This window comes from Podarcis erhardii, assembly GCF_964252035.2.
Source record: "Podarcis erhardii genome assembly, chromosome: Z".
Classification (NCBI taxonomy): Eukaryota; Metazoa; Chordata; class Lepidosauria; order Squamata; family Lacertidae; genus Podarcis; species Podarcis erhardii.
Genome location: NC_138504.1, coordinates 4,143,845 through 4,159,712, shown reverse-complemented (window position 1 = coordinate 4,159,712; position 15,868 = coordinate 4,143,845). Strand labels below are relative to the sequence as shown.

Sequence of the window (15,868 nt, the reverse complement as noted above, 5' to 3'; positions counted from 1 at the left end):
GCTGAGCAGGTCTTGGTGCCTGGATAGGGGACCACCTGGGAGCATCCCCACCTAACCCATTGTATGCTGCCTTGAGGTGCGTGGGAGAAATGTAGGATATAAATGTAACAGTTGTTTGATTTTTTTCTTCCGAAAACATGACAAGTCTCTAATTTCATCTGACAATGCTGGAGGCTTTGCTACAGCAATAGCAGCAGCAGGAAGATGCACCACACAATCCAGGAAGATGCCCCATGTTTGTCCTCTTTTCTGGAAAGAAGTGTTGCAGAGCAGGTTCTTTGTCTCATTCTGATGAAGACAGATGCCTCACCCATACTTCTGCATGCTTTCTAGGCATGGATCCAAGTGGTTTTCCATTTGCCCCACCGTCTTCCCCAGGAAAACCCACTCTTTATTGTTGAATCAGAGTAAACACGAATCCGCAGCAAACCCAACTGATGTTTGCTGTGATTCAACAATAAGGAGCCGGTTTCTCCAGGAGGAAGTACCTGGACAAGAGGAAGCATGGGTGAGCCCAGACACTGCTATAAGCTTTAAACTGGATCCTTTTACTTAACAACACCCACCATTATTGGTTACGGTGGCAGCGAGGAGGAACAATGTAAGAGAAGCTAAATTCACAGCTCAGGAAGGCCGCACATTAACCATTTAGCATCTATTCTCTCTCAGTACTAATTAATTAATTAAAAACGGTTGCTTATTCAAGCAAGGTGTGAGCTTACTCTCTCCATCACTTGGACAACTGGGCTATTATTATTATTATTGTTGTTGTTGTTGTTATTTTGTGGCATGGGTGGTTGTGGAACACAGATTTGAGGCCAAGACCAACATCATGGGTCTACTTAACCTTAAGCCCAGTTTCTGCAGTGCCAGATCACAGAAAATGATTGTCAATGTATTTGTTGGCCCTTACATTCTTGACCACGGGTGGCGCTGTGGGTTAAACCAAAGAGCCTAGAGCTTGCTGATCAGGTCGGCGGTTCGAATCCCCGTGAGGGTGTGACCTCCCATTGTTCGGTCCCAGCTCCTGCCAACCTAGCAGTTCGAAAGCACATCAAAGTGCAAGTAGATAAATAGGTACCGCTCCGGTGGGAAGGTAAACGGTGTTTCCGTGCGCTGCTCTGGTTCGCCAGGAGCAGCTTAGTCATGCTGGCCACATGACCCAGAAGCTGTACGCCAGCTCCCTTGGCCAATAAAGCAAGATGAGCGCCGCAACCCCAGAGTCATCCATGACTGGACCTAATGGTCAGGGGTCCCTTTACCTTTGCATTCTTGGCAGAGGTTAAGTTCCAACAGATATCAGGGTAGTTGAAGTCTCCCATAATGGCTACTATAGCTCTCATTTTGGAATGTTTGGTAATCTGTTCTAGGAAGATATCATCCATGACTTCAGTTTGGTTTAGAGGTCTATAGTAGACCCCCACTGAAGTCACTGTTGTTTCCCTCTCCTAAAAATTTTACCCCAGTACTTTCAACATGCCTTCCAAGCTGAAACCCCTCACAGGTGTACACATCCTTTACATTTAACGCTATTCCTCCTCCCATCGAGTTTCGTCTTTTCTTTTTGAAAAAGTTATACCCCTCAATTACTGCATTCCAGTCATCAGTTGCATCTCACCAGGTTTCAGTAATGCCCGTTATGTCTTATTTGCCAACCTGTGTTAAGAGCTCAAGTTCATCTTTATTTCCTATGCTCTGTGCATTAGTACAAAGAAAAGTGAAATGACAAGTTATTCCCCCTTATTACTTTATGGTCCCGGTCCCCCCATCCTTTTGCAGGTTCTTGTGCCACAGTCTCTTGTATATCAATGAAGTGATTATTTCCAGTACTTGGTGCCCCCGATCCTCTGAAAAATTTTCTCCCTGCACCACTGCCTCAGGGTTTAGTTTAAAGCTTTCTTTATCAGGTTTGCAAGTCTCCTAGCAAATACATTCTTACCAACCACTGAGAGGTACAAGAGCTCCCACACCCGCACATAATTGAGATGTGGGGAGAAACATAGTCTTCAGATGCTCCTGAATTGAACTCTCCACTCCAAACAACCTGGATCATCTATGCCACTAGCTCATGGGCTCTGTCCTATAACCCAGATGGTTGTTTAGCTGGATCATGACAGCAGCAATGCCCAGAGTCTGGCAGCATATGCCACTCTAGAGCCCCAGCCTGTCTATTACTGAGAGTAGCAACTGGGATGAACAGGCACCCAGAAGGGCAAGGAGACAGCTCTGGCAGTGGCATGCAAGGAGACTGCTCATCCCCGCTGGCTCTGGCACAAGTAGTGTTTAGCAGCAACTTGGAGAAGATGGGAGTCAAGAGAAAAGAGGCTGGGATCTGTCAGTCCAGCTTAACATAGAAGCTGGCTGGTGCTAACAGACAGGGTACCAGCCCACCCTGACAGCTAAGCTGCCAGAGGCCTGGCCTTGGTGTGTCTGTCAGGACAGAGGGCCATGGCCCCTGCACGGGTCAGGAAAGCCTTGGCCCAACATCAGGCCCCCAAGCTAGGACAAGGGGAAATGTTTTTGTAGTTGGAGTGCAAATGGGTATCACAGCTCTGCAATCTCAGAAAGAAAGGACATTTGGCTACCACGTAGGATGTTGCAGGCGTGGTCTTCTATAAAGCAAGTACGCTTCCAGCAAGGCTGATGGTGCATTGGCAGGAGGAAGTGGGTATCCACAGCAGGGGAGAGAGGAGGCTTGCTTGAGCAACTGGAAATAGCATAGCTTCCTTCTGCACTGAGTGTTTCGCCTTGTACTCAGATCTTGACTTGTCTTGGCATAGGTACTCATCCTTTACCCTACGTTTGCCACATCATAACAAACTAGGATCTGGACATGTAAAAAGCAATATGCAGTGGGCTAGTTTAAGAATTCAGCACACATACTGAATATGCGCTCCCTAGTTGAGGACTGGGGCTGATGTCAGTCTTCAGCTGCCCCTCCCCGCAAAGAGTTCCTGGTGCCCCTGTCTTCGGCCCACATCCTAAGAATCCCTATGTCCAAACAAAGGCCAGCCTTTAACATAAGAACAACCTGCTGGATCAGGTCACAGGCCCACCCAGCTTAGTCTGTTCTCACAGTGGCCAACCAGAAGACTGTGGGAAGCTTGCAAGCAAGATCTGAAACCAACAGTCCTCTAATCACCTCCAACACTAGAGAAGCGTAGCCATCAGCATGGTGCTGCTAACACCAAGTCTGCAGGTTCAATCCCCTTATGGGACAGCTGCATATTCCTGCATTGCAGGGGTTGGACTAGATGGTCCTCAGCGTCCCTTCCAACTCTACAATTCTATGATTCATTGTGGCTAGTAGCCACTGATACTTTTATGCTCCATGGATTTCTCTAACCCTCCTTTAAAGCTGTCCTTGTTGGTGGCCATCAGGAATAACTTGGTGAACTGCGTAGTTTAACTACGTGCTGAGCAAATAAACATACAGTCATACCTCGGGTTACAGATGCGTCGGGTTGCGCGATTTCGGGTTGCGCATCACGCCGAACCTGGAAGTACCGGAATGGTTACTTCCGGGTTTTGGCACTTGCGCATGCCCAGAAACACTAAATCGTGCTTTGCGCATGTGCAGAAGTGCCAAATCGCAACCTGCGTGTGCACAGACACATGGGTCATGGGTTGCGAACGCTGCGGGTTGCGAACATGCCTCCTGCACGGATCACGTTCGCAACCTGAGCGTCCACTGTACTTCCTTTTGTCCATCCTGAATCTTCAGCTTCATTGGATACAGTTCTAGTATTGTGTGGCATAGTGGTTAGTGTGCTGGCCTGAGACCTGGGAGGCCAGGGTTGCTCATTGGGGGATCTTGGGCCAGTCACCGTCTCTCAGCTTAACCTACCTCATGAGGAAGGGAGAACCATACACCCCACCTTGAAGGAAAAGGCACTATACAAATGCAGTAAATAAACATAAATAAACTTCCAACCACTTTTGTCTACACTTTGCATAATCTTACGTGCCATTTCAGCTTTGCATAGGAGACAGGTTGTAACTGAGCATGCAATTACAGTGACAAAGAACATGTAGTCTGCAACTCAGATACCCTCTTTTATGTGGCTGGGATCACTTGATTAAAGACATCCAAACTGTTTCCCCGAATTGTATATTGGTGGAGATCAGGAATGGGGAATCTGTGGTCCCCCATACGTTCCTGAACTATAACTCCCATCATCCCTGCCCACTGGGTCATGCTGGCTGGGGCTTATGGGAGATGGAATCCAACAACACCTGGAGGGCACAGGTTCCCCATCCCTGGTGAAGACATGTCTTGACGTAGGCAGACCTGAGCTCCTCCAGAAGCTATTTCTATGGCCCAGCCTTGGCCCTCATGAATTCCAATGAAAGGGAGCGCACTTGAACATGTGCAGTGCTTCCCCTCACCCACTTCAGTAAATGGGAAAAATGCCATCACACATGTGGAATTAAGAGGCAGGACTTCCAATGCCAAGAGCCTGACCTCTCACTGTCTTTCTGGGATGTCACTGGGGGCCACGGACCACAGCCACATCAAAGTGGCATAGATGGTGGAAGAACCCTGAGTAAAAGGCAGGGAAGTGAAGATTTCTCAGAGTGAGAGACTGGGAGAGAAGAAGAGAGCTCCCAAGTGAGAGCTGGGAAGTTGTTGCATTTTCTGTAGGGGTGGAGATTAAGACCTTTGGATAGATAGAAGGTTCTATAGTTGTGCATTTTTTTGTATTTTAGATGCTTATTCTCCTTTCTAATTTTTAACGCTGTTGCTGTTACACATATATTTCTTATAATGTATTTCTTACTATGATTGTGTTTGCATTATGCTCTATAGATATTGCATTGTTGACTTTTGTGTTCTGTGCTGTAACAACAACAACAACAACAACAACAACAACAACAACAATAATATATTTGTACCCTGCCTATCTGGCTGGGTTTCCCCAGCCACTCTGGGCAGCTTCCAACAAAAATTAAAAATACATTAAAATGTCACACATTAAAAACTTCCCTAACCAGGGCTGCCTTCAGATGTCTTCTAAATGTCAGGTAGTTGTTTATCTCTTTGACATCTGATGGGAGCGCGTTCTACAGGGCGGGCGCCACTACCGAGAAGGCCTTCTGCCTGGTTCCCTGTAGCTTTCCTTCTCACAGTGAGGGAACCACCATAAGGCCCTCGGCGCTGGACCTCAGTGTCCGGGCAGAATGATGGGGGTGGAGATGCTCCTTCAGGTATACTGGGCTGAGGCTGTTTAGGGCTTTAAAGGTCAGCACCAACACTTTGAATTGTGCTCGGAAACATACTGGGAGACAATGTAGGTCTTTCAGGACTGCTGTTATATGGTCTTGGCAGCTGCTCCCAGTCACCAGTCTAGTTGCCACATTCTGGATTAGTTGTAGTTTCTGGGTCACCTTCAAAGGTAGCCCCATGTAGAGCGCATTGCAGTAGTCCAAGCGGGAGATAACCAGAGCATGCACCACTCTGGTGAGACAGTCCGCGGGCAGGTTGGGTCTCAGCCTGTGTACCAGATGGAGCTGGTAAACAGCTGCCCTGGACACAGATTTGACCTGTGCCTCCATGGACAGCTGTGAGTCCAAAATGACTCCCAGGCTGCGCACCTGGTCCTTCAGGGGCACAGTCACCCCATTCAGGACCAGGGAATCCTCCATACCTGCCCGCCTCCTGTCCCCCAAAAACAGTACTTCTGTCTTGTCAGGATTCAACTTCAATCTGTTAGCCGCCATCCATCCTCCAACCGCCTCCAGACACTCACACAGGACCTTCACCGCCTTCACTGGTTCTGATTTAAAAGAGAGGTAGAGCTGGGTATCATCCGCATACTAATGAACACCCAGCCCCCAGTGCCCCCAGCTCCCAGCCCCTCAAGACGTTCCAGAAGGAGGTTATGGCTGATGGTATCAAACGCCGCTGAGAAATCCAGCAGAACTAGGAAACAGCTCTCACCTTTGTCCTTAGCCCGCCGGAGATCATCAACCAGTGCGACCAAGGCAGTTTCAGTCCCATGATGAGGCCTGAATCCCGACTGGAAGGGATCCAAATGGTCCGCTTCTTCCAGGCGTGCCTGGAGTTGTTCAGCAACCGCTCGCTCAATCACCTTGCCCAAGAATGGAAGATTTGAGACTGGGCAATAGTTGGCCATTGTGGCCGCATCTAAAGATGATTTTTTAAGAAGCGGTTTAATAACCGCCTCTTTCAGCAGGTCTGGGAAGGCTCCCTCACGGAGGGAAGCATTCACCACCCCACGAAGCCCACCGCCCAGCCCTTCCCGGCTAGCTTTTATAAGCCAGGATGGGCAAGGATCAAGGAGACAGGTGGTTGGTTTCACTCGTCCAAGCAGCCTGTCCACATCCTCGGAGGTAACAGATTGGAATTGATCCCACTCAACTTGACTAGACAAAACTCTGGCACTCTCCCGCCCCGGCCCTGCTCCCACGGTGGAGTCTACTTCTTCCCGAATCTGAGCGATTTTATCTGCAAAAAACTTTGCAAAATCATTGCAGGAGAACATGTGGCCCGTACTGGGCCCCGATGTTGCAGGTGGTTCCGCTAAATTGTGAACCACCTGAAAAAGTCTCCTGCTGCTGTTTTCTACAGATGCAATAGAGGCGGTGAAGAAATTCTTCTTCGCCGTTGCTATCGCCACTTGGTAGGCTTGAAGTTGAGCTCTAACCTGTGTCCGGTCAGATTCGGAATGAGTTATCCGCCACCGGCGCTCTAGCCGTCTCAACGATTGTTTCATTGCCCTCAGATCCGTGGAAAACCACGGGGCTGTCCGGGCTCCATGCAATCAGAGAGGGCGCTTCGGAGCCAAACAGTCAATAGCCCTGGTTAACTCCACATTCCAGCGGGCCACCAGGGAATCAGCTGAAAGGCCATCAACATGGGATAAAGCATCCCCTACCACTCTCTGGAAACCATTTGGATCCATTAAGTGGTGGGGGCGGACCATCCGAATTGGTCCCACCTCCCTGCAGAGGGGATGGGTCACAGAGAAGTCCAGTTGCCCCAGGAAGTGATCTGACCATGGCACTTCTTTCGTTTCGCTTTTACTTAGTGTCAGATCACAAACATCCGTAGAGGTAAACACCAGGTCCAAGGCATGTCCGCAGCTATGGGTTGGGCCAGACTTATTCAGGGACAGCCCCATGGAGGCCATGCTTTCCACGAAGTCCCGAGCGGCCCCTTGTAAGGTTGTGTCGGCATGGATGTTAAAATCCCCTAGGATGACCAAGCTAGGTGTCTCCAGGAGAACATCCGCCACGACCTGAAGCAGCTCGGGCAGGGAATCCTTGGTGCAGCGGGGAGGTCGGTACACCAAACGGAATCCTGTACTGCCCCTATTGCCCAACTTCCAGCACATGCACTCGGAAAACTGGGTCTTCCCAATAGGACGCCTGGTGCAAACTAATGACTTCCTAAAAATCACTGCAACCCCCCCCCTCCCCGCCCACATGACCCGGGTTGCTGTACGTAAGAGAAACCTGGTGGACAAGCAGCGGCAAGGACAGGCCCATCTGCTTCATCCAACCAAGTCTCTGTTACACATGCCAAGTCAAGTCCTCCATCCACGCTGTGGTCTTTTGATGAAGGGTACTATATCAATTTTAATAATAATAATAATTAAAAAAAAGCATAAAGCAACAGCAGCAGCAGCAATGCTGACACCAAATTAGGCCCTGGGTTGGGAAGCTCAGCCTGACACTGCCCCCCAGCTGTTTTGGAAAGTGATTCCCATTTGTGCTGGCTGCAGCTGATGGGAGTTGTAGTCCAGAGCAGCTGGTGTAAGCTGGGAGAGGACACCCAGCTCCTGGAAACCTCAGCTCAGCAAAGCCCTTGTGAAGGATCTGCACAAACTCAAAAAAAGCCAGACGCCGATGGCAGATTTTTTGGCAGCTGTTGCTGGACCGGCCAAAGAGCTGTTAGCTGGTCTAGATTAGCTGGCCTGGGATCATTAGCCTAGATTAGCTCTGGTGGGTTATAGCTGAATCCTGATTAGTTCATCTGTGTTGCTGAAATCCAGATTAGCATCTCTGTCTTTGTTAGCCCAGATTAAAGCTTTATAGTGGGGCGGGGACAGGTTTGATACACTCCAGTTACAGATAAAAGCAGGGACCAAAGTGCAGCAAGGAAAGGCAGACAGACCATGGGCTCTCTCTGTGTGTGTCTGCCTCCAAACAGAAGTTTGCTTGGATCAGTGTAGGTCACATGGAACTCAGCCTGCCATCCAACCGGTGAAGTTGCCCTGCAGGTGCACCAAGACTCTGGTTGTTCTGATTGATCTGTTAAGAGTCTGATAATGATGGCAAAAGAAACACAAACATTGGGGTGGGTGGGGCTTGCCTTGGCTCTTTCCGTGCCCTTGCAAAGCCCACTCAACCTGAACATTAGTACATTTGCAATACCTGTTGCCCAGCCTCAGGACCAGATTTGGAGCCTTTCCCTTTTGACTGAGCAGTGCCCCTTTCCAGGCACCTCCTGTATGTTTTGGCCCTTGGCTCTGCTCTGCTTAAAACATCTCGTGTCACAAAGGCAGGAGGTCACTAACCCCAGTGGAATAGGGTACTTGCCATCCGCTGCTAGACTCCATGATCCATGCCAGCTTCAGGACTGTTCAGCAACAAATATACCTTGTGCATGGGAGCTCTAAACACCAAGTTTTAGATGTGGCCGGATAGCCAAAGATAGGGTGGAGGTTTCTTTGGAAGCAGGCCAGCCTGATTGTGTGCTTGCTTCTGTGTCGTTTCAAAGTCTGCTCAACCTGTATGTTTACACATAAAAGTATTACAAAGGCACTGCTACAGTCTCCAGAAGCTTTCCTCCAAAGGGAGCTTCATGAAAGGGCCTCTGGATTTCAATTGCTCCAAGGTGAGCAGCACAAAACACTGTTTTCTGCCAAAAAAAAAAATGTTGTATGGGCATACTTGCCCTGTTTTCTTGAAATTGTAGTGATTATTTATAAATTTGCTTTTCTCTCCAAATATAAGTAGTAGCATATGCAGACCCATGTCTTCTCTTGGGGCCATGCACAAGTGGCCACACTTGGCCCCATTACGAAAGGGTGCAGGGGGCTCATCTAGCCCAGAGAAGGCTCTGGGGGAAGAGGCTGGTGTGCTGCAGCCCAGCAGAGGTGGCTGCTCCCAAACCTGGAAGCTGATTGAACAGGACAAGTTGGGAAGTGCACAGGAAGCAGCTCTGCCCATAGCTGTCCCCCCTCATTAGCAGAGAAGTCTGTCTCTTTCAGCTCTGATCAGGTTTTGTGGGCCCAGCCAGCTCACACGTGGTTTGCACGGAGGGCAGCTCTGCAACCCAAAGCTGCACAAGACTTGGAGTTGGGGGCGGGGAGAGCATTGCAAGTAGGGGGGAACTGAACCCTCCTGGAAACATTTTGACCTGGAGTTAACACAGCCTCCCCACCCCAATGCTGCATGTAGACTGATATACCCAGGCACCAGTGATTTCAAAGCCATTAGATCAAGAAGCCCTGCAAACCTTCCTCTCACTCAATAGCTGTGGGCAGTGAAGTGCCATGGAGTGAACAAGCACCTTGTTTAAAGAATTTCTACCTTGATCTTCAGTCACAAAGTTTCCATGCACAGCGGGGTTTCCCAGTGTTTCCCCATCCCCAGGAGCCTCTAAGTCCCCCCTTCCCTTGGGCAAGAGATGGGTACCTTTTTCTCCCTTGGAAAGTACATAGAGCTAAAGAAAGAAACTGCAAGAGCGGCACTCCTTCCCACCTCCTGTTCCAGCTACTGTTCAGAGGGAACAGGGGAGAGAGAAGACGCCCAGCCCTCATTCAAAAATCCAAAAGCCCTGAGGTCTAAAAAGGATGGTGCCCCCTGAATTGTGGGTAACATTACATGTGTGAAGCACCCATACTCCCTCCCCTGCAAATGCACCTACAAGTGTGCTGCCAGGAAGTGGGCCGGAAGCCTTACAGAAAGGAGAGATCTGAGTTTACCCCATTCCCCTTGCTCAGTTAACTCATGTGCCCAAGCAGTCAGTGTGTGTCACAAGTCATTCTGTATTTTCAGTTACTAGCAATAGAACGTGGGCCCAGGAGCTGAAGCACAGGGCAGCCAATGCTCTGGCGCTGCCTTATAAATCAACAGTATAGCCACAGCTCACCCATTCCTGGATACTTTCCCCACTTTGACAGATATGTATTTTGCTGAGGGAACAGCTAGGGAGGTCTCTAATATACAATAAGAAAGAGCCAGAGGTGGTGCAGTGGTTAGAGCATCAAACTAGGGACCTGGAGGGCCAGGGTTCAAATCCTCACTTGGCCATGAAGATTTCATTGAGTGACCTTGGGCCATTCTCTATCCCACCTTACCAGGTTGGGGTGGGGATCAAATAAGAGGGGGAGAACCATGTATGCCACCTTGAGCTCCTTAGAGGAAAAGGTGGGATATACAAACAAACAAACAAACAAAACAAACAAACTGCTTTAAACAAAACAAATGATGACATTTGCTACCCACGTCTGACTGCCTCAAAAAGAATGTCAGAAGTTCCCTTTAAGCGCAAAGTTAAATTCTCAAACCTGCATCAGGTTATGCAAATGTGTAAGCATGCCTTTCGTTTGTGTAATTAAAAGTTGCGGCAGGCTGCCTCTGCATGTCTGGAGCAGATTGAGGACGGGGGAGGGCGTGTAACACCAAAATGCCGCTTCAGCCCCCGCTGAGGCATGGTGGCGCCAGCCGCCTTTTCGGTTTGCTGGCGGATATCCAGGCGCTGAGGAAAAGCAGGAGGGAGATGCCTCAGAGCCTTGCCCACCCACTACGGACACACGACGCACATCGCCTTCTGGAAAGTACGCTCTCTGTATTTGTTTCAGAACATCTGTGATACAGGGTTTCATCCGGTATAAATAAAGTAGAAAATCTTACAATTCATTTTCGTCATTATTTTAACAAAAATACCAAAAAACTTATTAAACCTGAAATTAAAGGCGGGGAGACTCTAGCAATCACACGGGATTCCAAATCACTGGTAGAAAGGGGAGATCAAAAACACTCGTTCGGCATTATTAACCTTCTCTCTGCCCCGGGTGGCAAGGTGCTGCCGCTGCTGCAGAGCAGGCACCCCAGAGGGCGGTGGGGTGGGGGGCAAGCCGTCGGTGGCCCCAAGCAGACAGAGCCCCCCTCAAGTCCACTGCGAGGTCTCTCTCTTTGCTGGGCCTCAGTACCGTACAAAGGGGTTGCTGTTCTGCTGGGTCTGCGTATCTGTTTGGACCAAAACACAAGAATTAGAATCTACGGAGGCGAGGAATCGCCAGTTTCTCTGAGGCATGAGCTCCACACCCGCCTCCTCCCAGGGGTGTGTGTGTGTGTGTGTGTGTGTGTGTGTGTGTGATGCACCTTCACCCACAGCTCTCAATGCTCCAGTCAAGCTGAAGCAGCAGCACTCACCTCCCTCCCTGGAATGCATGGCTCTTCCCCGGCACATGGGCATGCGCGAAAGTGTGAAAGCGTTCCACAGCCCACAATACGGAGCGCTCGAGAAAGGAATCTTGGGCTGCCCTCCTCTCTGCCACCCTGCCCCCCACCTCGCCCTGCAGAAACCTCTTTTTGCAAAAGCCATATGTATTCAGTAGGTCAGATCACAGCTGCTTAGCATGCTTCCCTTGCTCAACCCTCACAAGCTAGGGGAAGGTCTCTTTCACACAGGGAAACAAGGGCAGCTCCCTCCTGGGAGCCTGGATTGAAACCAGCCTTGCAAAAAGCTGCAAGCTAGATGAGGGACAGGGGAGGGGGTGAGAAAAACAACCCTCCACCAAGAGACTCTTTCCAAGCTGGGGCTTGACACTCTTACGTCTGGGGTCTCTTAGCTCCCTGCTGCGTTCAAAGCCTATCTTGTTCTCATGTGCCATTGGGGCCATGCATGGCTGCTGCTGCTCACTTGGGGAAGAGAAGCAAGGCAGGGGCGGCTGACTAGGGACAGGGTCCTGCCTCCTATCACAGAGGGAGAAGAGGGGTCTTGCTGGAGGGTATTTGTGTAAGAGATCACATTTCCTATGATCTTTGAAGAGAGGGCTTTCACTGTCTCCTGCACTTTTTTCTCTACAGAGCATCTTGAGCGCCACTTTGCTGTTGGCCAGGAGGACCCTGCTGTACTCTCATGCCTCATTCGCCTTCCCTGCATTCTCCACTAGTGTGGAGGAGGGGGCTGTGCCCAGGGGACTGGGGGAGAAGGGACCTGGGCCTTACTGGAAAGCTGTTGCTGGAGCTGCCGAACCAAAGCTGCCGTCTGCTGCTGCTGCTGAGTCTGCTGGAGGCCTTGCCGCTGGAACTGCACAGAAAGGAGACAAGGAGAGAGGGAGTGAGAGAAAGAACAGATGCTAGAGGCTGGGTGGGAAAGAGGGAGAGGCAGCTGTCCTGGGGAGCTGAAGGGGCAGGGTATACTCACCAGAGGCTGCTGAGGAGGGATCCCCAGACCGGGAGGCTGCCCTTGGGCCTGGGCCTGGGGGACGGTGGGGACCTGGGGCTGCTGCTGGGACTGCTGAGGTGGGGGCTGCGGTTGCTGCTGCTGCGGCTGCTGCTGCTGTTGCTGCAGGGGAGGAGGAAGAAAGGGAAAGAAGTGCAGCATGTTAACAAGGCTGGAAACATCATATTGACTGTGTTCCTTCTTCCACAGGGGCAGTGGCTGCCTCTGAATACCAGCTGCCGGAAGTGGAGAGGCTGGATGCTGCACCCAGGTCCTGCTTTTGGGTCTTCCCATGGTAATCTGTTTGGTCCCTGTGAGAACAGGATGCTGGGCTAGGTGGGCCTCTGCCCTGATCCAGAAGAGCTTTTTTCCATGGTCCAATGTTTTGCACAGCAAGGTAGGAGATGTGTTTCGTTCTCATAATCTGGGGGAACCTATTGCCTTCCAGCCCCAAACAGCAAGGCCAGTAGCCCTAGATGAGGGGGACTTTTGTTCCCATACCATCTGTGAAGGCTACAGATTCTCCACCCCTGTTCTAATGCGTGGACACAGAATGTTCTCAGCTAGGCTGGGAGCAGTGAAGGGACCAGCACAGGTGTCTGCAACAAGGCTTAGCCAAAAGTCATCCATCCTTCCACTAGTGGCGATGTCCACTAGCATAGGTGTCTTTGAAGAGAAATTTTAAAAACCCACACGGATGTTTGGCTCATCCACGGTTGCTTTCCACAGAAGCTTAATGGAGCCTCCAGATGCAAAAGCATTGTACCAGAGGTGCAGGACAAACAGCAGAGGATGGCTCTTCCACTGCCATCTGGCTGGCTGGTTACGGATGATCTGCCAAGGCTGTTCTCAGGTTTCACTGAAGACCTATTACTTCCCAACCTGCCACCCCATCCTCTCACCCCGTCTGCAGCACAACCCTTGGGGAGCTCCAAGGAAGATGTCTGGGAGGAAGGAAGGTAAGGCGAGTTGAGTTGCCCACGCATTACTGCACATTTAAAGCACATGCACACCAAGAATCCTTGGAAATGTAGTTTGCCCTTCAGAGAGATATAATGCCCAGCACTCTTAACGAAGTACAGCTCCCATGATTCTTCTTTTTCGGGGAGGGGGGGTGCTTTAAATGTATGGTGTGTACCCAACCATTGTGAGGGGTTAATGGGGCAACCACATCCAGACCCTATTGTGCAAAACACCAGCTTGTGTTGTGAAAAAAGCCACCTCAAGGTTTCCACTCAGCTTGTGCAGAAAACTTTCTTCTGACACCAACCAGGCCTCGTTACTTCACAAGGTCTTGAAGATAAGACAAGAACGAGGACAGCAAGGCACTTGTTTTTTTAAAAGAATGTGAAGAAAGGAAGGAACACGAAGTAAGCAGCTGGGGTCACATGACACACTGAGGGATGATCCCCACTTTGGCAGTTCCTTTGTGAGCACAATCCTAACCAGTCTTTACTCCTCCTTCAGGAATACAAAAATAAAACAAGATGAAATATCAAACACATGCAAAATAAAATGAAATCAAGATGTAATTTCTCGGGTAACAAGAGGGAGAAAAGCAAGGAAAAAGATCATGGGTGGGTGTTTCTCTATACGGCAACAGAGCAGTCCAGTCACGATTTAAATTCAGAATCGTTCTTATAGTGAACAGGAATCAAGTTTTCGATAGATGAACATTATTATGTGTAATTTTGGTGGAAAAGGCCATTTGTTTTCAATAAGGGACCCAGCTCCCCAGGATTTCAGGAGCGGGCTTTCTCTCCATCTGGAGATGTCACTGTGGAAAGAACTTGGGACCCTCCACATGCAAAACAGATCATTGTTTAAAATCTCTATTGTTCTAGGAGCATTTTGCAAGAGGGAATTTCATTAGGGTGAGCTGCTTCTGAGCTCTGGGTGCAGTACTGTGCCCAGTGCTTTTTTTCTAAAAGAATGTTTAGGGGTACTCTCATTCCATCTGAGACTCAGGAAACACCATGACAGGAAATGAGGCCACCATTGGGGGTAGCAACGGAACTGATGATTCACCGTGCTACAGAAAAAAACTAAAAAATCTAAAAACTTTAGTTTCTTCTCTCATTAGATTCACAAAATGTTTAGCGGTATGCATAGCCCTGTGTTCCACCAGAAAAAAAGCAATGACTGTGCCTATGATTTCAGATTAAAACTGCAAGTTTTATTCTCTTTTTAATGTTCTGTTGAAAGCTGCCCAGAGTGGCTGGGAAAACCCAGCCAGATGGGCAGGGTAGAAATGATAAATTATTGTTGTTGTTGTTGTGCCCATAACTTGGGTTTAAGGTGCCATTTAGTTCCTAGCTTTCATATCTCAGTTTCTAACATTGAAACAGATGCTTCACCACTGATTTATAGTAAATAAATCAAAATATTAAAATGGCACGCCCAATGGCTGGTGGGGCATCTGAAAGGAAGAACTGAGCAGAAAAAAAGAGAAGGAGCCAAGTTGGGCAAGAGGAACATGCAACGCAGGTTGGTGGCAGCTCTGTCCTAATGCTTACCCTCAGCATCTGCTGCTGCTGCTGCTGCTGCTGCCGCAGGTACTGCTGCTGCTGGTCTGGCAGGAGCTGGCTAGGTCGGATCCCTGATGGGACGCCCTGAGCACTCATGTGGTTTAACCCGCTTATCATGGCGGCTTGCTGCATTGACTGATGAGGAAACCTGCAACCAGAAAAAGGGAAGGAGAACGTGGCAGTGTGCCTTGTAGCAACCAAAAGGAAAGGATGCCCCAGTTGGTTTGGAAAGAACTCCCTGCGGCTCTTGGTGGTTAGCGGTGCTATAAGCTCTTCTTCAGGAAATCTCCGTGTTGTTCTATGCCAACAGAAATCTCTTCCAGAGGGCAGACCAGATCCTCACTTCCTCCACCTCCTTCTCCTGCTAGGCCAAGTGTGGGGAACCTCAGGCTCTCTGACATTGCTCATTGACTGCTCCCACCACCTCTGGCCACTTGGCCATGCTTGCTTTTGGGAGTTGCAGCTGCAGAACATCTGGAGGGCCAAGGGTTCCCCACATCTGCCCTAGCCCATTTTGGCAGGCAGGTGAAGCCTGACCTCATCACACACACATCATTTTATTTGTACACCACCTTTCCATGGTTGAAACTAGGGCTGGGCAATATCTGGTTGTCAACATCATGATATATCACCAGCTAAGCATTGTGATATACTGATAGATCACCAATGTCTGAAATAAGGATGGAGCTATGTAGAGGCATGGGCTGGCTTCACGGTTTTTCTTGCATCGTGATTTTTGCATGGCACACGCGTACACACACACATCATGATTTGCAATATAATGCCAGGTCAAAAATTATGAAACCGATATCATGATATGGGCTTCAAACTGGTTCTGGAGGATATATCGATATATTGCCCAGCCCTAGTTGAAACCAAGCTCAAGGCGGCTCACGTAATTGTGAATGTAACAAAA

At 49.4% G+C, this 15,868-nt stretch overlaps 1 protein-coding gene across 10 annotated transcripts in view; it reads right to left on the bottom strand.

The window, feature by feature from the left end:
* Positions 1-10,802: 10,802 nt before the first annotated feature.
* Positions 10,803-15,868, bottom strand: part of MED12 (mediator complex subunit 12) — a 51,054-nt gene continuing 45,988 nt past the window's right edge. For 7 of the 10 annotated variants that reach the window (XM_081848265.1, XM_081848262.1, XM_081848271.1 and 4 more), the window contains 4 exons: positions 14,942-15,100; positions 12,407-12,551; positions 12,208-12,289; positions 10,803-11,223 (listed from right to left, as the gene is read on the bottom strand). In XM_081848265.1, the coding sequence (XP_081704391.1) occupies positions 11,180-11,223; positions 12,208-12,289; positions 12,407-12,551; positions 14,942-15,100 (430 nt within the window). In that variant the 3' untranslated portion in view covers positions 10,803-11,179. Of the gene's footprint in view, positions 11,224-12,207; positions 12,290-12,406; positions 12,552-14,940; positions 15,101-15,868 lie in introns of all 10 variants that reach the window. The other 3 variants (XM_081848264.1, XM_081848270.1, XM_081848269.1) reach the window with 1 other exon arrangement.